An 18,780-nucleotide genomic window follows, 5' to 3' on the forward strand; every position below is an offset into this window, starting at 1 on the left:
ACACTTAAAAGGAGAGCTGAATCTAGTAGCCGACTTTCTAAGCAGAGAAAGGATATTTAGAGGCAGAGTGGAGTCTAAACAAGGAGGTATTCCAGAAATTAACAGAGAAATGGGGAGCTCCTCAGACCTATTCGCATCCCACAAGAATTCAAAGGTGAAGGCCTATTACTCACTAAACAGGCTAGATCAGGAGAAAGGATTGGATGCGCTGGCACAACCATGGAACTTCCACTTGTGCTATGCCTTTCCCCCCTTTCAAATGATCCCTTTGGTTTTAAAGAAACTACAACGAGAGACCACAAGTATGATCCTAGTGGCTCCTTTTTGGCCCAAGAGGCCCTGGTTTGCAACCATACAGAGGATGGCAGTGGAACCACATTGGTTTCTTCCACTTCGAAAAGATCTCTTAACCCAGGGACCCCTTCAGCATCCAAATATCGACCAGCTCAAGCTGACGGGGTGGTTACTGAAGAGCAGCTTCTAAAAAGAAAGGGCTTCTCAGATAAGCTGGTGTCAACCCTGTTAAGTAGCCAAAAAAAGGTTACCAGGGGTATTTATTTTAAAACATGGAGGCGGTTTAATTCCTGGTGCACGACTAAAAAATGTTCACCACAGGAATTGCCCTCAATATTAGAGTTTCTGATTGAGGGTATGGAGATGGGGCTGGCAGCCAGTACCCTGAAAGTCCAGGTGGCTGCCTTGTCGGTGTTTCTTGAGAGAAAGTTATCTCAAGAACCATTTATAATTAGATTCTTCGAGGCATTGGCCAGGCTTAGGCGGGTACCTTTTAAATCTTTTCCTAAATGGGATTTATCACTGGTGCTACAAGGGTTGATTAAAACACCTTTTGAGCCCCCAGAGTGACTTTAAAATTTTGGACGCTCAAGCTAGTTCTTTTGGTAGCAGTTACCTCGGCCAGAAGAGTAAGTGAGTTGCAAGCTCTATCTATAATAGAACCTTTTTGCTTTCTATTTCCAGACCGGGTAGTGCTGAAAACTGACCCGGGTTTTTTGCCAAAAGTCGCAACCTTTTTTCATAGGGCATAGGAGATAGTTTTACCTACTTTTTGCCCTACACCATCCAACTCTAAGGAGGAGGCTTTTCATACTCTGGATTTGAGAAGATGTTTACTTCATTATTTAGAGTTCACGAGAGAATTTAGAAAGTCAAATTCTCTCTTTATTCTTTTTTCTGGATCGCGTAAGGGTCATTGTGCTTCCAAAAGCACTATAGGCAGATGGCTAAGAATGGCGATCAGTGAAGCCTATAAAGCTTCAGGGGCTGATCCACCCAAAGGGGTAATGGCCCATTCAACAAGGGCAGTAGCAACGTCCTGGGTGGAAAGAGCAGGGGCTTCTCCAGGTCGGATCTGTAAAGCGGCCACGTGGACAAGCTTCTCCACCTTCACCCGCCACTACAGGTTGGACTTGCTATCAGCAGCGGAACAGTCGTTTGGCAGGAAGGTCCTGCAGGCGGTGGTCCCACCCTAGAGTAAGTACTTTTTTATCATCTCCAGGTGCTGTCCTGAAAGACGAGGGGAGAAAAACCCTAGTTAGACTTACCGGTAACGGTATTTCTACGAGTCTTTCAGGACAGCACCAATGACCCTCCCTAATTGTTTTATAACATGTGGTGTTATTGCTATGTTCTGCTTATCTAATTTCAGCATGGCTGGAGGTACTCTGTGAACAACTGAGGCCATGGTGGAAGTGTCCGGTCTTTAAAGAAAAAACTGACTGCAGTGTTTCCTGGGAAAAGTGGGTGGAGTTGCGCTCTCTCCAGGTGCTGTCCTGAAAGACTCGTAGAAATACCGTTACCGGTAAGTCTAACTAGGGTTTTTTGTTGCTCTTACCCCGTGCAACAATTTACACTCAGCTAAGTCCACCATCCAGGTCCCTCACTAGAGCCATTTCCAGGTTTTTTTTTGAGGGGGGGGGGGCTTATCCAGTGCTGCAGATGGTTCCTCACTGGCCAGTCACCTTCGTCTTCTGGATCCTGCCACTGCACAGCCAATAATGCATGGTTGGTTTGTGGACTCTTTACCTATCCTACAGACTATATAATAAACACTGATTTGGGTTATTTTAACCAAAGAAATGTAACAGAATACATTTTGGCCTAAATTTATGAAGAAAGATGATTTATTTGCAAAATTTTATAACAAACATGTGTATTGTCTAAATTTTTCAGTCTTTTTTTGTTCAGCCAAAAAATTATAAACCCAGTGGTGATTAAATGCCACCGAAAGAAAGCTCTTTTTGTGTGAAAAAAATGATAAAAATCTCTTTGGATACACTCTCGCGCAATTATCATTCAAAGTGTGACAGTGCTTAAAGCTGAAAATTGTCCTGGGCAGGAAGAGGGTAAAAGTGTCCGGTATTTAAGCGGTTAAACATGCCACATAAATCCATGTCCACGTGTCATTCATGTAGCAGTAATGTTGCATCAAACAAAGACTGCACACAATAGAATGTGCTCTCTGTTTGTGCTCATATCAAGACTTTAAATACCTTTGGTATTCTGTAAACAGTTCATGCATCTGGCTAAATCTTGCCTCAGGTGTATATACAAAGAGTCACACTTCTTGGCTTCTATTTGTAATATCTCATCCAGTGTGTCAGGCGAGGCGTTTATTCTAAATTTGCTTGGGAAACTTGAGTACTGTTATCTTATATTGACATGACTCCGTATTACTAGCAGCACATGCAGTGATTGATGAAAGTGAGGCTTCCTGTCTGTTAGCCAGGTGTCCCATCACACAGCGGAAACAAAAGAATGTTCTATCACTTCCACTTTCAAAGTGAAACATGTCATCACTGTCACACGTGAACATCATGTAGTGTTTCCATATTTTAGTGTTTCCATATTTTAGTGTTTCCATATTTTAGTGTTTCCATATTTTTGTCCAGCCACTGTGAGTGTGTGTGTGTGTATGTATGTGTGTGTATATATATATATATACATACATACATACATCCACACCCCGAGTAAAATAAGTATTGAACACGTCGCCATTTTTCTAGGTAAATATATTTCTAAAGTTGCTATTGACATGACATTTTCCCTACTGTTCGGTAACAACCCATGCAATCCTTACATACAAAGACACCAAAACAAATAGGTTCAGAAATTAAGTTATGTGTAATCAAATGGAATGACACAGGGAAAAGGTATTGAACTCATGAAGAAAGAGAGGTGCAAAAGGGTATGGAAAACCAAGTATTGAACACGATAACTGAAATGTATTTAATACTTCATACAAAATCCTTTGTTGGTAATGACGGCTTTAAGACGCCTTCTGTATGGAGAAGCTAGTCACATGCATTGCTCAGGTGTGATTTTGGCCCATTCTTCTACACACAGTCTTTAAATCTTGAAGGTTCTGTGGGCCTCTTCTATGAGCTCTGATCTCTAGTTCTTTTCATAGATTTTCGATTGGATTCAAGTCAGGTGATTGGCTGGGCCATTCTAACAGCTTCATTTTCTTTCTTTGAAACCAATTTAGAGTTTACTTGGCTTTGTGTTTAGAATAATTGTCTTGTTGAAATATCCACCCTCGTTTCATCTTCATCATCCGATGGCATCAGAGGTTTATCAAGAATGTCTTGGTACATTTTTCCATTCATCCTTTCTTCAATAATATGAAGTTTTGCATTACTGTATACTGAAAAACAGCCCCACACCATGATTCCGCCTCCAAACTTCACTGTTGGTATGGGGGGGAGGGGGTGTTTTTGGGGTGATGTGCCATTTCACCTCCAAACATGGTGTGTATTATGGCCTCCAAAAAGTTTAATTTTGGTCTCATCTGACCAAACTATATTCTCCAAGTATTTCACAAGTTGTCTAAATGTTGTGCAGCAATATTTAATCGAGCTTCAACATGCTTTTTCTTCAGCAATGGAGTCTTGTGTGGTGAGCGTGTATACAGGCCATGGCGGTTGAGTGCATTACTTATTGTTTTCTTTGAAACAATTGTACCAGCTAATTCCAGGTCTTTCTGAAGCTCTCTACAAGTGGTCCTTGGCTCTTGGACAACTCTTATGATAATTCTTCTCACTCCTCTGTCAGAAATCTTGTGACGTACACCTGGTTGTTGCTGGTTTGTGGTGAAATGTTGTTCTTTCCACTTCTGGATTATGGGCCGAACAGTGCTCCCTGGAACATTCAGAAGTTTAGAAGTCCTTCTGTATCCAATGCCATCAGTATGTTTTGCTACAATAAGGTTGCAAAGGTCATGAGAGAGCTCTTTACTTTTACCCATCATGAGATGATTCTTGTGTGACACTTTTCTATAGGCCTCTATAGGCCATCAGTTGAGACTGAACCAGCTGATAATTTGCACTGACAAGGGGCAGGATTGCGTTCTAATACTGATTTCAGCTGGTGTCTTGGCTTTGGAGGCGTCTTGAAGCTGTCGTTGCTAAATTTTAGAAATGTATTTACCAAAAAAAATGGTGACGTGTTCAATATATATATATATATATATATATATATATATATATATATATATATATAGCTCTACCTCAGTTTGATCAGTTGGCACATTCACTTTTGTATACATGTTATTAAAAAAAGTAGTGATTTGTTTGCACCCTGCGTTACCAACTCTTACTATGTACAGTGTTAATGAAGACTCTATACCCCTGTGTGTGTGTATGTATGTATGTATATATATATATATATATATGTGTGTGTGTGTGTAATATATAGTAATATGTTATAACAGTAAGGTACACAATAACAATTTAAAGCCTTAATTTCCTTAAAGTGACCTTCAGACATTATGACACTCTAGCTACTGGAATTATATATTTTCATCGATTCTATATGTTTCATTCCTTTAAGCAATTTGCAAGATATGTAAGTTTGGCAGAAGTGTTTTGTGTGCCGCAGCATTTTTTGTATGTTTTATTATTGTAGACTATCTTTTATTTTTTTCTAGATTGTCCTCATTTTCCTTTATGTCCTCTAGGTAACCGGTGCCTGCTGTCTGTTCCTAGCGGGTAAGGTGGAAGAAACACCCAAGAAATGTAAAGATATAATAAAGACAGCTCGAAGCTTGTTAAATGATGTGCAGTTTGGACAGTTTGGGGATGATCCAAAGGTAAGGCTCTTGAATGTAGTAGTATCTGGCAAGTGTGGCCTTTCTGAATCAGTAAGCGTTTGAAAGACATAGTTCACCCTTACACAAAAATAAAAAAAAGCATATGTGGATAAGGGGCCCTTGTAGATGAAAACAAACTGCAGCTTTGACCAAAGTGTCATAATACCCTTGCTGTAAGTGTAGGCCATTTACATACCTCCTGAAGCCTGAGTGAGGCTTCCCAGTGTTTGCATCATCCTGTCCTGCTTGTTGCTAGCATGTTGCTGAGAGACTCCTAGCTCTTACTGTTCACCTCCACCATCACCACGGTGAACTCTCTCTGATTCAAACCCCCTTACATGAACTTTCTCTCCCCTGACCTGTAGTCTGAACTCAGCATTTGAGAGCTTGCTCCTGTGATGTTGGATTAGTAAGAGCTGTTTTTTCTCTGAGAGTTTATCAGCCAGGCTTCATGAGGTAAGTAAAGGGCCTACAGCTATAGCAAGAGCATTATTCAACTTTAGTCAAAGTGGCACAGTTTGTTTTTATCTACAGGTGCATAGGCAGTTTTTTGGTAAAGGTGAACGATGCCTTTAAACCCCAGACACCATCCTTTTTATTGGTTTGCCAACCCTAGTAAACCTTTGCATGGAATGTTCCTTTATTTGTTGATGTCATTGCAGGAAACGTATGAAACTAGCTTGTCTTACTCTTGCCACATTGGGCTATCACTGGCTTTTCTTTGTGAATAGCAAAACAGAGAGAGTGGAAAGGGATACAACACTGAACAGTTACCTGTAACACCAGGAATTGGGCATGATCAGTTTTGCTTCCACTGATGTGTAAGGCTTACGTCGGCAGAAGCATGGACTTTTACACTCTCCTGGCATTAGGGCTTGAATAGACTTCTAATGCCTACTTAAAGTGGTGTTCCGGCCAAAATTATACTTTTTAAATAAAAATACCCCTATAATACACAAGCTTAATGTATTCTAGTAAAGTTAGTCTGTAAACTAAGGTCTGTTTTGTTAGTTTATAGCAGTAGTTTGTTATTTTATAAACTTACAGCAGGCCGTGGCCATCTTAGGTGTGGGCATCTGAAGCCAGACTGTATTTCTTCCTGGATCTCATCCTTGCAGATCTCGCTCATGCTCAGTGCAGCACAAGCAGTGCAATAGGTTTCAGGTCAGGTTTCCATAGCAACAGCAGTGTCAGAGGAAGTTGCCGCCCCTTCCCAGAAGACATTGCAAACAGGAAATGATGCGATGGGCCACGGCCAGGGAGGAGGAAGTGAAAAATGAATACAGCAGATATACAGTAGGTGCTGAGAAAAAAAATAAAAAAATATCCAATTCGTTTACAGTGCACAGTTTAGTGAGGGATGCTGAAGAGTTGTAAAAGTGGGTGGAACTCCACTTTAATTGTGAAGCTCCACCAAAAAGGGGAAGTGCCACTTGCATACTTACCTCAAATCCAACTCCATAAGTTTCACCATTTTGTTTGCATTAAGTGATGGAGGGTTTTTTTTTTCTTTTTTAAATTCTTTATTTAGGTATTTTCAGCATACATCAGAAAAGAAAAAGATCACATGTGCCTCAACAATATGACACAAAAGCCTAGAGGGTGATTCCACATTTCAAAACCTAACATAGGCTTACTAATAACACACAAAAAAAAATGAAGAAATGGTAATATAAAAGCATACCAGGAACAAAAAACAACTAATGTGGTCTCCTCAAGACATGTCCAAGGGACCAACCTCAGGATTTGAAATACTAGATGATGGGTGTCTAGAAACATTACCCTCAGACAAGTGGCACATTCAGTATAGTAATATAAGGTAGGAACATCCGTGGGATGTCCTATGTAGGGTTCGCTTGCCCCCTCTACATACTGGCGAGGACTGGTCCAATTGAAGAAAAAAAAAGACATACAGAAAATATGTGGGAGAGAAATATGAGGGTATCAGTGGTGGAAGTCTCAACTGTCCTGACCACACCTGCTCATTATAGCTCCATGGCCTGCTAAGGGACCATCTCTGATTGTCTCTGGCTTTGGGACACAGTCCTATAGAAGTCTATAGGGTTTTATTACACCGGTGTGGCCAGGAAAATTAAATGTTCCTTCCTGTCTTGGAAGAAAGAATAATTTCCATCTGGTCAGATTGTTCCTGTGTACCATAATAAGCCCCTGCAACTAAAGTGTTGGTTTAGTTTGTTCTAGTAGTGCTCCCTTTCATTGCAAGCAGAGATGTTACAGTTTAACCATACAGTGCATCCGGAAAGTATTCACAGCGCTTCACTTTTTCCACATTTTGTTATGTTATAGCCTTATTCAAAAATGGATTAAATAATGAGCACAGTGGCCTCCATCATTCATAAATGGAAGAAGTTTTGAACCACCAGAACTCCTAGAGCGGGCAGCCCAGTCAAACTAAGCAATCCGAGGAGGAGGGCCTTAGGGAGGTGACCAAGAATGGTCACTCTGACAGAGCTCTAGCATTGCTCTGTGGAGAGAGGGAGAACCTTTCAAGAAGAACAACCATCTCTGCAGCGCTCCACCAATTAGGCCTGCATGGTAGATTGGCTGGACAGGAGCCACTTCTCAGTAAAAGGCACGACAGCCTGTCTGGAGTTTGCCAAAAGGCACTTGAAGGACTTTTGGACCATAAGAAACAAAATTCTCTGGCCTGATGAAACAGTTTGAACACTTTGGGGATGTTTTTCAGTGGCATGAACTGGGATACTAGTCAGGATCGAGAGAAAGATAATTACAGCAGTGTACAGAGACATCCTTGATGAAAACCTGCTCCAGAGCGTTCTGGACCTCAGACTGGGGTGAAGGTTCCTCTTCCAACAGGACAATGACCCTAAGCACACAGCCAAGATATCAAATGAGTGGCTACGGGACAGCTCTGTGAATGTCCTTGAGTGGCCCAACCAGAGCCCAGACCTGAACCCGATTGAACATCTCTGTAGAAATCTGAAAATGGCTTTGCACCAATGCTCCCCATCCAACCTGATGAAGCTTGAGAGGTCCTGCAAAGAAGAATGGGAGAAACTGCCCAGAACCAGTTGTGCCAATCTTGTAGCATCATACTCAATAAGACTTGAGGCTGTAATTGGTGCCAAAGGTGCTTCAACAAAGTATTGAGCAAAGGCTGTGAATACTTATGTACATAGGATTTTTTTTGTTTTTATTTTTAATACATTTTCAAAGATTTCAAATAGACTTCTTTCACATTGTCATTATGGGGTATTGTTTGTAGAATTTTGAGGAAAATAATGAATTTAATCAATTTTGGAATAAGGCTGTAATATAACAAAATGTGGAAAAAGTGAAGCGATGTGAATATATTCCGGATGCACTGTATATGACCAACTTTGTATTATATTCAGCCTCTTTCAGTATATTACTTGTGATGGTGTTTTTCTGTTATATACAGTGATACAGATATATATATTTTTTTTATGTCCTTAGGAAGAAGTGATGGTTCTAGAAAGGATTCTTCTACAGACCATCAAGTTTGACTTACAAGTAGAACATCCCTATCAGTTTCTCCTAAAGTATGCCAAACAGCTGAAAGGTAACATTACCTGTATTGTAGGTCCCGCATTCTGTCTTAATATGTAATACAAGGTGTAACTGACTCATTATTTTCATTCAGGAGACAAGAACAAAATCCAGAAGTTGGTGCAGATGGCATGGACTTTTGTTAATGACAGGTAGCTATGATTTTAGGGTTTTCAAGATTGTTGTCTTGCCCCCCCATACCTTAGTCATTTTTTACATTCATTATGACCCCCTCCTTCCCCCTTTTTTTTCTATTTTAGTTTGTGCACTACGCTGTCCTTGCAGTGGGAGCCTGAGATCATTGCAGTAGCAGTCATGTATCTTGCTGGACGACTGTGTAAATTTGAGATACAGGAGTGGACGTTAAAGCCGATGCATAGGAGGTGGTGGGAGCAGTTTGTTCAAGATGTGCCAGTCGATGTTCTTGAAGGTATTTTGTGAAGTTGGTGGCCGAGGACTATGCATTCTGAAATCATGCGTACATGTTATCCTTATTTAAAGTGACCCTTTTTTCATGGAATAGGTTAAAGTATATGTGAGCCCTTACCTGTTAGAAACATCCCATTCAAAGTTGAAATGCAAGGCAACAAATTTGTGTATGTGTGTGTATTTATATATATATATATATATATATATATATACAGTGTATATGTGTATATATATATATATATATATATATATATATATAGTATGTGTGTATGTATATATGTGTGTGTGTGTGTGTGTGTATATATATATATATATATTTTATGGGAAAATAATAATTTGATCCCCACAACAGATTTGTAAGTTTGCCTACTTACAAAGAAATGAAGGGTCTATAATTTATATCATAGAGGTATTTAAAATGATAGAAACAGAATATCAACCAAAAATCCAGAAAAAACACACAAATAAGTATTTGATCCCCAAGCAAAACATGACTTAGTACTTGGTGGAGAAACCCTTGTTGGCAAGCACAGAAGAGTAAGACGTTTTCTATAGTTGGTGACCAGGTGTGCACACATCTCAGGAGGGATTTTGGTCCACTATTCTTTACAGTTCTCTAAATCCTTAAGGTTTCTTGGCTGTCTCTTGGCAACTCAAAGTTTCAGCTCCTCCATAAATTTTCTATAGGATTAGGGTCTGGACACTGGCTAGGCCACTCCATGCCCTTAATGTGCTTCTTGTGCTTCTTGAGCCACTCCTTTGTTGCCTTGGCGGTATGTTTTGGGTTGTTGTCGTGCTGGAAAACCCATCCATGACCCATCTTCAGTCTTCAGTGTTCTGGCTGAGAGAAGAAGGTTCTCATCCAAGATTTTACAATACTTGGCCCACTCAATGCAGCAAAGTTAACCTGTACTTTTAGCAGAGGGTCACTTTATAGGTAAACCTGTCACTAACCTGCGAAGTTCAGTCAGACATTTGGATCATCTGAACCCCATGCTGCCTTCATCTCTTTATTAGTCATTTAAAGTAATTAAATTCCAATGAAAGGACAAGCAGCTGTTGCATTTGAAACCCACATAGTTTCCATTCACTTCCTACTGATTGCTGAGTGGGGAGGGTCTGGCTGTTAAAATCACATGATCTAATTGCTGGACACCAACCAATCAGAAGAACAGGAATTGACAAGCTTAGTGATGTTGTGTACTCTACACTGTACAGAAAACATTCCATTGCTTTCAGAGTTTCCAAGGTTAAAGCATACTCCCAGGCATTTTTTTTCTCATACTTACATTGGTCCAGCTTGACTTGATATAAGTATCCATCTATATCTGGAGGATCCCTAGCAATGCTGAAAATCACTGTAGTAGTCTGCGCTACATACAGTGATAGCCTTGATCTTCCCAGGAGCTGTTCCAGTTACTTCTCCTCTGAACACTTGAACACAAGGGAGCACCTGCACAGCACTACCACCAATCAGAGGATGCCTTTTATTTTTTTTTTTTTCTTTCTGCAAATACAAAGCATTCTCTGATTGGATGAGGTGGAGATTATGACATCACTAACGCTCCCACCCCTTCCCTTTAAGAAAATGACCCAGATTGTTAATGGATAAATTCAAAATGGCTTGTGTAACAGTTGAATATGTTTTTGTTTGTTTTTTGGAAACAAGGTGGTCATTTTGATAAAATTTCCTCTGTTTTTGCAGACATCTGTCACCAGATCCTGGATTTATACTCTCAAGGAAAACAGCAGATGCCGCACCATGGCTCCCAGCAGCCTTCACCCCAGGTACAGGCACAGATTGCCGCTGTACAGGCTCAGCAGGCGTTGCTGATCTCCGAGTCCCAAGCACCTCAGACGAAGGACCCGCAGCAGCAGCAAACAGCACAGCAATCTAAGAAACCCTCTCCACAGTCCAGCCCGCCAAAACAGACCAAAAGGCCTCTGGTATGTCATTTGTAGAGCACGGGTATTTTGTGCAGAGACCTAATTGTGAACCTGATATACTAGTTGTGTTTAGGCATAGGGTATATTGAACTGCCAACATCCAAATTTTAAACATATATGCAAGGTGCAATATAGAACAACCCCCTGTGAAATTTGTGTATAAGGGAATTTTTTTTTTTTTTAATACAAATATAATAAAGGGACACAAAAGCCCTAGTATTGGGTGAGACGCATATAACAAATATACAAATAATATCGTGTGTATTCTGTTCAAAAAGATTCATGTGACCTATACTCGAATAATATCAAATGCACCCCGGGTACTGCCAGAGATATACTTTGGTCAGTCCACATGAGTTTCTTTGATGCATTCCAACATGTTTCAGAATTATATCCCTCCTTCAGGGGAGACGCTTGGTTCCCTTCTAGAATACAAATATAAATGGTCACCAATTATCATAATATATCTGAACAAATTAAGACAGTTTACAATATTATAGTATATATCAAAGGACAATATAGGCTGTTTTTAATACTTACTACAATCTGTACATGAACAAACAATTAAGTGGATCGATCAAAACATCCCCAATGGATGGGGCTGGAGTATAAATCCTTCACTGGACGAGCGAATGGGCACCCAAGGTGGACCACCATGTAACCAAAAAGACCACCCACAGAAAGCAAACGGCACCAGCAATAGAGATGGTAATATCTGAAATTGAATATAGTTATGATTACCCAACTGTAATATAGTTAAAAAATAGGGGGGTTGTTATGCGTTGTGGTGAAAACCACATTGGTTCAATAAATTTTTTTTTTTTTTTTAAATAAAAAAATAGATGGACAAAGATAGACATTCCAAGCTTAAAGCTGTGAGTTACTACAAATTTGCCATGCATAACAAAACTATTCGTTGTAGCCCAAAACTCCCCTAAAGTAGATTTACCATCAATAAGTTCTATAGACGGGTACATCCAGCTCCCTGAGGTGCTCCAGCCCAGACTGCTTGCTGTCTTAAATTTCAGATATTATCATCTCTATTGCTGGGGCTGTTTGCTCTTTCTGGGTGGTCCTTGTGGTTACATGGTGGTCCACGTTGGGTGCTATTATTTGTATATTTGTTATATGTGTCTCATCCAATACTAGGGTCCCATTTTTATATTTGTATTAATAAAAGTGGCGTTATTGCCTTTTTAAAGAAACTTGCCTTATACACAATTTTCTGCCTTTAAAGTCCACGGGGAGTTGTTCTATATTGTACTTTGTGCATTTGCTTATATAATTATGAAACTGTGTCCTTAGCAAATCTCCATTTCCTTCCATTGCAGTACTGTATAGGAGGATAAAAGGTTGCTTGAAGCAACTACATTTAAAGGGATTTTTAAGGCAGAAGGTTTTTTTTATCTTAATGCATTCTGTGCATTAAGATAAAAAAAACTTCTGTGTGCAGCAGCCCCCTAATACTTACCTGAGTCCGTCTTATCCAGCGGTGTTGCAGGAGTGTCTAAGCTGCCCTCCTCATTGGCTGTCAATCAAAATCATTCATCCAGTCAGGAGAAGGGGCGGGGCCGGATCACTGCTCCGTGTCTGAATAGACACAGGGAGCTGTGACTCTGCTCGGGTGCCCCTATAGCAAGCTGCTTGCTGTGGGGGCACTCAACAGGAGGGAGGGGCCAAGAGCACAGAAAAGGGGGAACTGGGCTGTTCTGTAAAACTAACTGCACGGAGCCGGTAAGTATAACTTGTTTGTTATTTTTATTTACGAGACTTTGCTATCACTTTAAGAGTATGTAAAAGTACATTTTTTGGGGGGGGGGGGGGGGGGGTGTTTGAGTGGTGAAAGGTTAGGTCTGTTGTCAGGTTTTTATTGCTCTTTGTGTGAGATTCTCCCTCCATTTGTCCCAGTGACCATTGTTAACAAGGCAAACTGAGGAAGTGATGGGAAAGTTAGAAACTTTTAGTTGTCATCAGAGCAAATGGTGAGGGAAATCCTCCAATGGGGACAAAACCATATGTCCACTCACTGAGATGTAAAGTTAGTTCAATTTAAAGAGATTGCCTCTGATTTCCTGTTTCATTTCAAGAACAGGTAGTGAGGGGAAAATCTTAAATCTTCCTTTTCTGTCCAAGACTAAAAAAAAAGTTTTGGCTTTACCGATACTATATACATATACAAGGCTGCTGGTGCATGGGTCTTTGGATGAGTCTCTTACAGATGTGTTCTCCTGTCCTGGTTTATTCAGTCTTTTCATAAACATGACCAAAGTTCCAACACCTTTTCGGTGCTAAGAAAAAAGCACCCAAATGGTGTTGGAACTTTGATCTTAGTTCATATAAGTTGGTGAAAAAAAAAAGTCAGTCAAAGGATTCACTGGCTTCTCGCAATATTATTATTATTATTATATAGTATTTATATAGCGCCAACAGTTTACGTAGCGCTTTACAACTTGAGGGTAGACAGTACAAATACAATACAATTTGATACAGTAGGAATCAGAGGGCCCCGCTCCTTAGAGCTTACAATCTAAGAGGGAAGGTCAAGAGATACAAGAGGTAATAACTGTGGGTGATGTGCTGATTGAGAAGATAAATGTACAGTTGTTAGGTGGGGGCCAGATAGGCTTCTCAATAGACAGGGACTACCTTTGGCCCTGATATTAATTTGCATTAAAAGAGAGCTAATACAACACTAACACTCCCCCGAAATCAGGGCTTAAAGCGATAGTAAACCGCATTAAAAAAAAAAGGCACCAGGCAGTGTGTCATAATGTGCTAGTATGCATCGCACACTAGCACATTATCACAGACTTACCTGAGGTGCGCTGTCACTGCTGAAGGTGCTTCTATCTTCACCTGGTCTTCCTTCCCGGTTCGTGGGCTCCGGGGATATGAACGGCCGGGGATGGCGTTGCTGTTTGTGGCACATCTCTGAAGGAACAGTACGGGGATGACCTTCCTTCAGTGCGCATGCGCCACTGATGTCATCGGCTGCATCTAAAGTAAATATCTCCTAAACGGTGCATGCTTAGGAGATATTTACTGTACCTATTGAGTAGCCTTATTATAGGCTTACCTGTAGGTAAAAATCATACAAGGGAGCTTACTCCCATTTAGAGTTGGAGAATGATGCATCATAGACAGAACAGCAGATGTAAATAAACAGTACTTTGACAGGACTATTGAAGGGTCTGTCGGCAACTAGTTGCAGCAGTTACAAGGGTCCTTCTCTACAGCATGCTGGCAAGTTACAGCCCTTTCTAGTCATGCCGTGGAAGACTTTGCATACCTTTTCTTATTTTGATGCGCCTGGAATGTATCCGATTAACTCCTTTACAGCTGCCAAACACATTTGTGTGGCGGCAGATTAACACCCATGCCCTACACATATATGTTGCTGGGCGGCCAAGTTTATGTGCTGACAGCATGCTCCCAACACAGACAGCTCTTGTTCTGGCAGGACTGATCACATGATCATTGATCCTTCAGGTCCCTGGGGCATTCATAACGGTTTTAAAGAATGGCGGGAAGACGTTATACTAAAAGCATTTATATCTGTTAATTTTTTTTTTTGCTTTTTCAGCCCTTATCGCCCAAAGAAGAGGGAAAAACACAAGGTATGTATCTATTGTGTAGTTAATACTTCTTCTAATGTCAACCGCATAATTAACCACTTTCTGACCGTCTTATAGCAGTTTTTGGGCACTGGATGTCCGCTGGCACCCACCGATCGTCGGCAGAGACTCAGGACTCTAGATGTTGAACCCCTTCCCAGCCAGTGCGATTAATAACAGTGACAGTGCAAGTTTTTAGTACTAATCACTGTATTGATGTCACTGGTTCTCAGAAAAGTGTCAGTGTCTGTCTGCTGCAATATCGCAGTCCCACTATAAGTCACTGATCGCCACCATAACTAATATAAACAAAAAAAAAATACAAAAATTAAAAACAAATTCCTGTATCCCATAGTTTGTAGATGCTATAACATTTGTTTAAACCAATCAATATACTGTACGCTTATTGGGATTTTTTTTTTTTTTTTACCAATAATATGCAGCAAAAATTTTATGAAGAAATTTAATTTTTTAATTTTTATTGGGTATGTTTTATAGCAGAAAGTAAAAAACAATATATATTTTTTTTTTTCAAAATTGTCTGCGTTTTTGTGTATAGTGCAAAAAATAAAAAAACGCAGAGGTGAACAAATGCCACCAAAAGAAAGCTCTGTGGGAAAAATATGTATATACATTTTATTTAGTTACAGCGTTGTATGACCGTACAATTGTCAGTTAAAGTAACGCCTGGTCAAGTGGTTAAGGTAATTATGCCAATGGTCCGCATATTTGAGTTAATTGCCCCCAGCACAGTTACCATCGCTTTACCGAAAGCTCCCGATCACTCCTTGCGATCGGGAGTTTTCACGCCGCCATGACAGCCAATCACGGCGGTCACCTGATCTTAAGCTGCGCCTGACTCCCGGCATCATAAATCTCTTAAAGGGCCGGGAAGCGCCAAGAGCTTAAGGTAGGGCTCCAGTCGACACTTTATTTTTATTTTATAATTATTGCTACCTGTTATTTCCTTTGGGAATATTTTCCCTCTTGTGTGTTTAAAACGTCTGTTTTGCTGCGTTTGTGATTAGAAGCGTTTCAAAAAAATTTTTTTTGCTTTTTTTTCTTTTCAAAATAGCCAAAAATGAAAAACGCCTATAAACGAAATGCCTATAAACTCCGGTACCGTGTTTAGCCGCGTCGGAAACTTTGGCGTCTGAACTCATTTTTTTTTTAGCCTTCAAAGAAAAGCCTCTAAAGGCAACTGCCTAAAAACGACATTAAAGGAACCTGTGTACATGTACACATAAGATAACATTGGATGAGTTCAGGGGCAGCTGAAAAAAGCGTCCAACTGCCTCTGAACGTCCGTTTACCAGCAGCAGTCTACATAATAATAATTTGGCTGACCATTCTGCTTTTACAAACCCTCCACACAAATGCTTCATACAGACAATCAAACATGTGAGCTGGACATTCTTGTCCAGCTAGCAAACCTTACTGATGTTTTCTTTGGCATAGTGGGGAAAAAAGTAAAATGTTACGTTGATACATTATCAATACAAGTTAAAATTTTGTATTCTTGTCTTAGTATTTTGTTGTATTCACTATTATAACTATGATCTTTTCCTATGAGAGTTCACTCCATGCCTTTTATGTTTTTGCAGAGCAACCATTAAGTAAAATGGCTAAAATTGAGGCTTCTCTCCCACTGTTACCACCTGTCCTCACACCATCAGGTGAGTCCATTTTTACAGTACATTTGTGGGGCTCGTCCCTTTTTTGTCGACAATGACTTCAAAGTAGCAGCCCAATAGCTAAGCAGAAACTACAGGGAAACATTGCAGAGTTAGTTTTCTCTATCCAAAACGATTTAGATTTGGATAGGGTGTGAAAGGGTTAGAATAGCTGGTAGGTCTTTATTACTGTCTTTGCACCCGCTGAAGAGTTAAATACTCTGTTTTGTCCTGGTGACCATTGTCACTGTGACTGGAGTGATTGGGAATGCAACATTTTTACTGTTATCACAGCAGCAGCAGCAGGAGGTAATGGGGGAAATCTTACAATGCATGTCTAGCAATAGAGTAAGCACATCAAAAGAAACCCCAATACTTAAAGTGATTGTAATGATCACCTTGTAAAACAACCCATTCAGTTTATAATGGAAATAAAATGCAAAACATTTTTGTATAGATATTATAAAAACATTCTAAATACCTTCTCCCCCCCAATTTTTAGACGTGATCACATTCCCTCTGTTCTCACTGCATACAAGCTGGAGGGAGGAGAAGCAGCAGCACATTGAGCTGGCTGTGCGGGGGGTGTCAGGACAAGTCTGATCATTGGAGGAGAGTTCCCGGCATAGGACTGACCACGGTGTGCTCCCCGGCTTAGTGTGTTCAGTTTTTAATAGAAAAGAAAAGGTACTGTCGGGAACAACAGGGATTTCAAAATAAAGATAGTTTCTTGTACACGGTACAGCAGCCACATATCAGGAATATAAAGTGTTGGGGTAACAAATGCTTTAAAGTGTTACTGAACCCACATCAGTAAAATCAGTCTGAATGTGCAGTAAAGCATGCTTGTTGTTCTCACTGTGGAACCTAAGTCTAAATTGTGTAACAAGGCTGTTTGATCCTGTCTTTTCTGATCCTCCCCTTTTTCCACAGTCCCCAATCCATCTCCTGATATTACAGAGCCTTGGGGACACCCTGCACATGCTCAGTTTGGTGAGTATTGCTAGAGAGTTGTTTTTGATTTATTTTTTTGGTAGGGTGCACGTGATCAGTAGAGTATCAGGGGTCCTGCGGCCTCAAAGGACAGTCGGAGGAGAATGATAACTCCTCCTACAAGCTTTAACCTTACACTGATAGGAGTCGCAAGACTGCTATATACTGCAGATGAGAAAAGTTAGTTAGCAGTTTATATTTACTAAAATAATTGCATTTCCATGTTCTGTGTACTGTGGGAGACCAGATATAGTGAATGCAGGGTCCTGGTGAGAACAAGGGGTCTCCCACCCGCCAAGGAAATGTTGCCATCTTTTTTTCTTTCCTCCCTCTCTTGGTGTTAGTAATTCATCCTATTTGTCCACATATACAATGATTATGATTAGATTTTGGATCCAATTCATATGCGATATTTTGTAGTTATAAAATGTATTTACATTTGTTAAAATTACTATAGATTGCTAATGTTTGCAAAGGATATTTGGTAACTATTATTTGCTATACAGTGGAACCTTGGATTGTGGAGCATAATCTGTTCCAGGAGAAAGCTTGTAATCCAAAGCACTCGCATATCAAAGAGAGTTACCCCATAGAAGTAAATGGAAATGAAGATATTTATAATTCGTTCCGCATTGACTTCTATTACATGCAATACCGCATGTGGCCAGAGGTGGGGGGAGCGCCAGAGAGCCTCAGAAAGGCTCGGGAACTGAGTATTTCCGAATATTTCCAAAGGGTTCCGAACCGTTCCGAGCGGCTCCCCCGTTCCTCTCGCTCCTCCAGATGCGGTACTGCACCGCCCATTAGCTTGAATTCTGCTCGTTTTGCGATACAACACTCGCAAACCGAGTCAGAATTTTCAGAAGTTGCTCATCTTTCAAAACGCTTGTTAACCTCGTTACTTGTAAACCAAGGTTCCACTGTATTGCTATTTATCCATATCTATATTTCTAAAGAATTTTTTTTGCCGTATCGTGACCTATTTGGTGTACTTGCGCTATTGCTACATATAGGGGTTGATTTCCTAAAAACGGAGAGCTCAAAATCTGGTGCAGCTGTGCACAGAAACCAATCTACTTCCAGTTTTTTTGTGAAAACAAGCTGAAATTAGAAGCTGATTGGCTACCATGCAGAGCTGCACCAGATTTTGCACACTCCAGTTTTAGTAAATCAACCTCAAAGTGTTCTTTGGTCTATAAGATATAACCTAATGACATCAAAGCACCCAAAAATGCTTTAAAATGGATTAAGGACTTCAGTAATACTGTTCAGGTGTCAGAACCTTAAAATGACACTAAACGATGCATACTGCACATCACATGGTCCAACGTGTCAGCAAGCAAGAACAGGTGGCTATATTTCTACATACAGTGGGGCCATGGGGAATATGGCTAACCTCTTAACAGGAAGTCAGATCACAGCAGCAAAAAAAAAAAAAAAAAGTGATTTGGAGTTGATAACAATA

The 18,780-nt window shown here is 40.3% G+C and overlaps 1 protein-coding gene across 1 annotated transcript in view; it reads left to right on the top strand.

Annotated features, from left to right (window-relative positions):
* Positions 1-18,780, top strand: part of CCNK (cyclin K) — a 45,724-nt gene that overhangs the window by 17,642 nt on the left and 9,302 nt on the right. The window contains exons 3-11 of the mRNA XM_073610827.1: positions 4,782-4,863; positions 4,976-5,107; positions 8,567-8,672; positions 8,754-8,811; positions 8,920-9,089; positions 10,794-11,035; positions 14,619-14,652; positions 16,254-16,325; positions 17,256-17,315. Coding sequence (XP_073466928.1) covers positions 4,782-4,863; positions 4,976-5,107; positions 8,567-8,672; positions 8,754-8,811; positions 8,920-9,089; positions 10,794-11,035; positions 14,619-14,652; positions 16,254-16,325; positions 17,256-17,315 — 956 coding nt within the window. The remainder of the gene's footprint in view (positions 1-4,781; positions 4,864-4,975; positions 5,108-8,566; positions 8,673-8,753; positions 8,812-8,919; positions 9,090-10,793; positions 11,036-14,618; positions 14,653-16,253; positions 16,326-17,255; positions 17,316-18,780) is intronic.

The sequence above is a fragment of the Aquarana catesbeiana genome, linkage group LG13 (assembly GCF_042186555.1).
Source record: "Aquarana catesbeiana isolate 2022-GZ linkage group LG13, ASM4218655v1, whole genome shotgun sequence".
Lineage (NCBI taxonomy): Eukaryota > Metazoa > Chordata > Amphibia > Anura > Ranidae > Aquarana > Aquarana catesbeiana.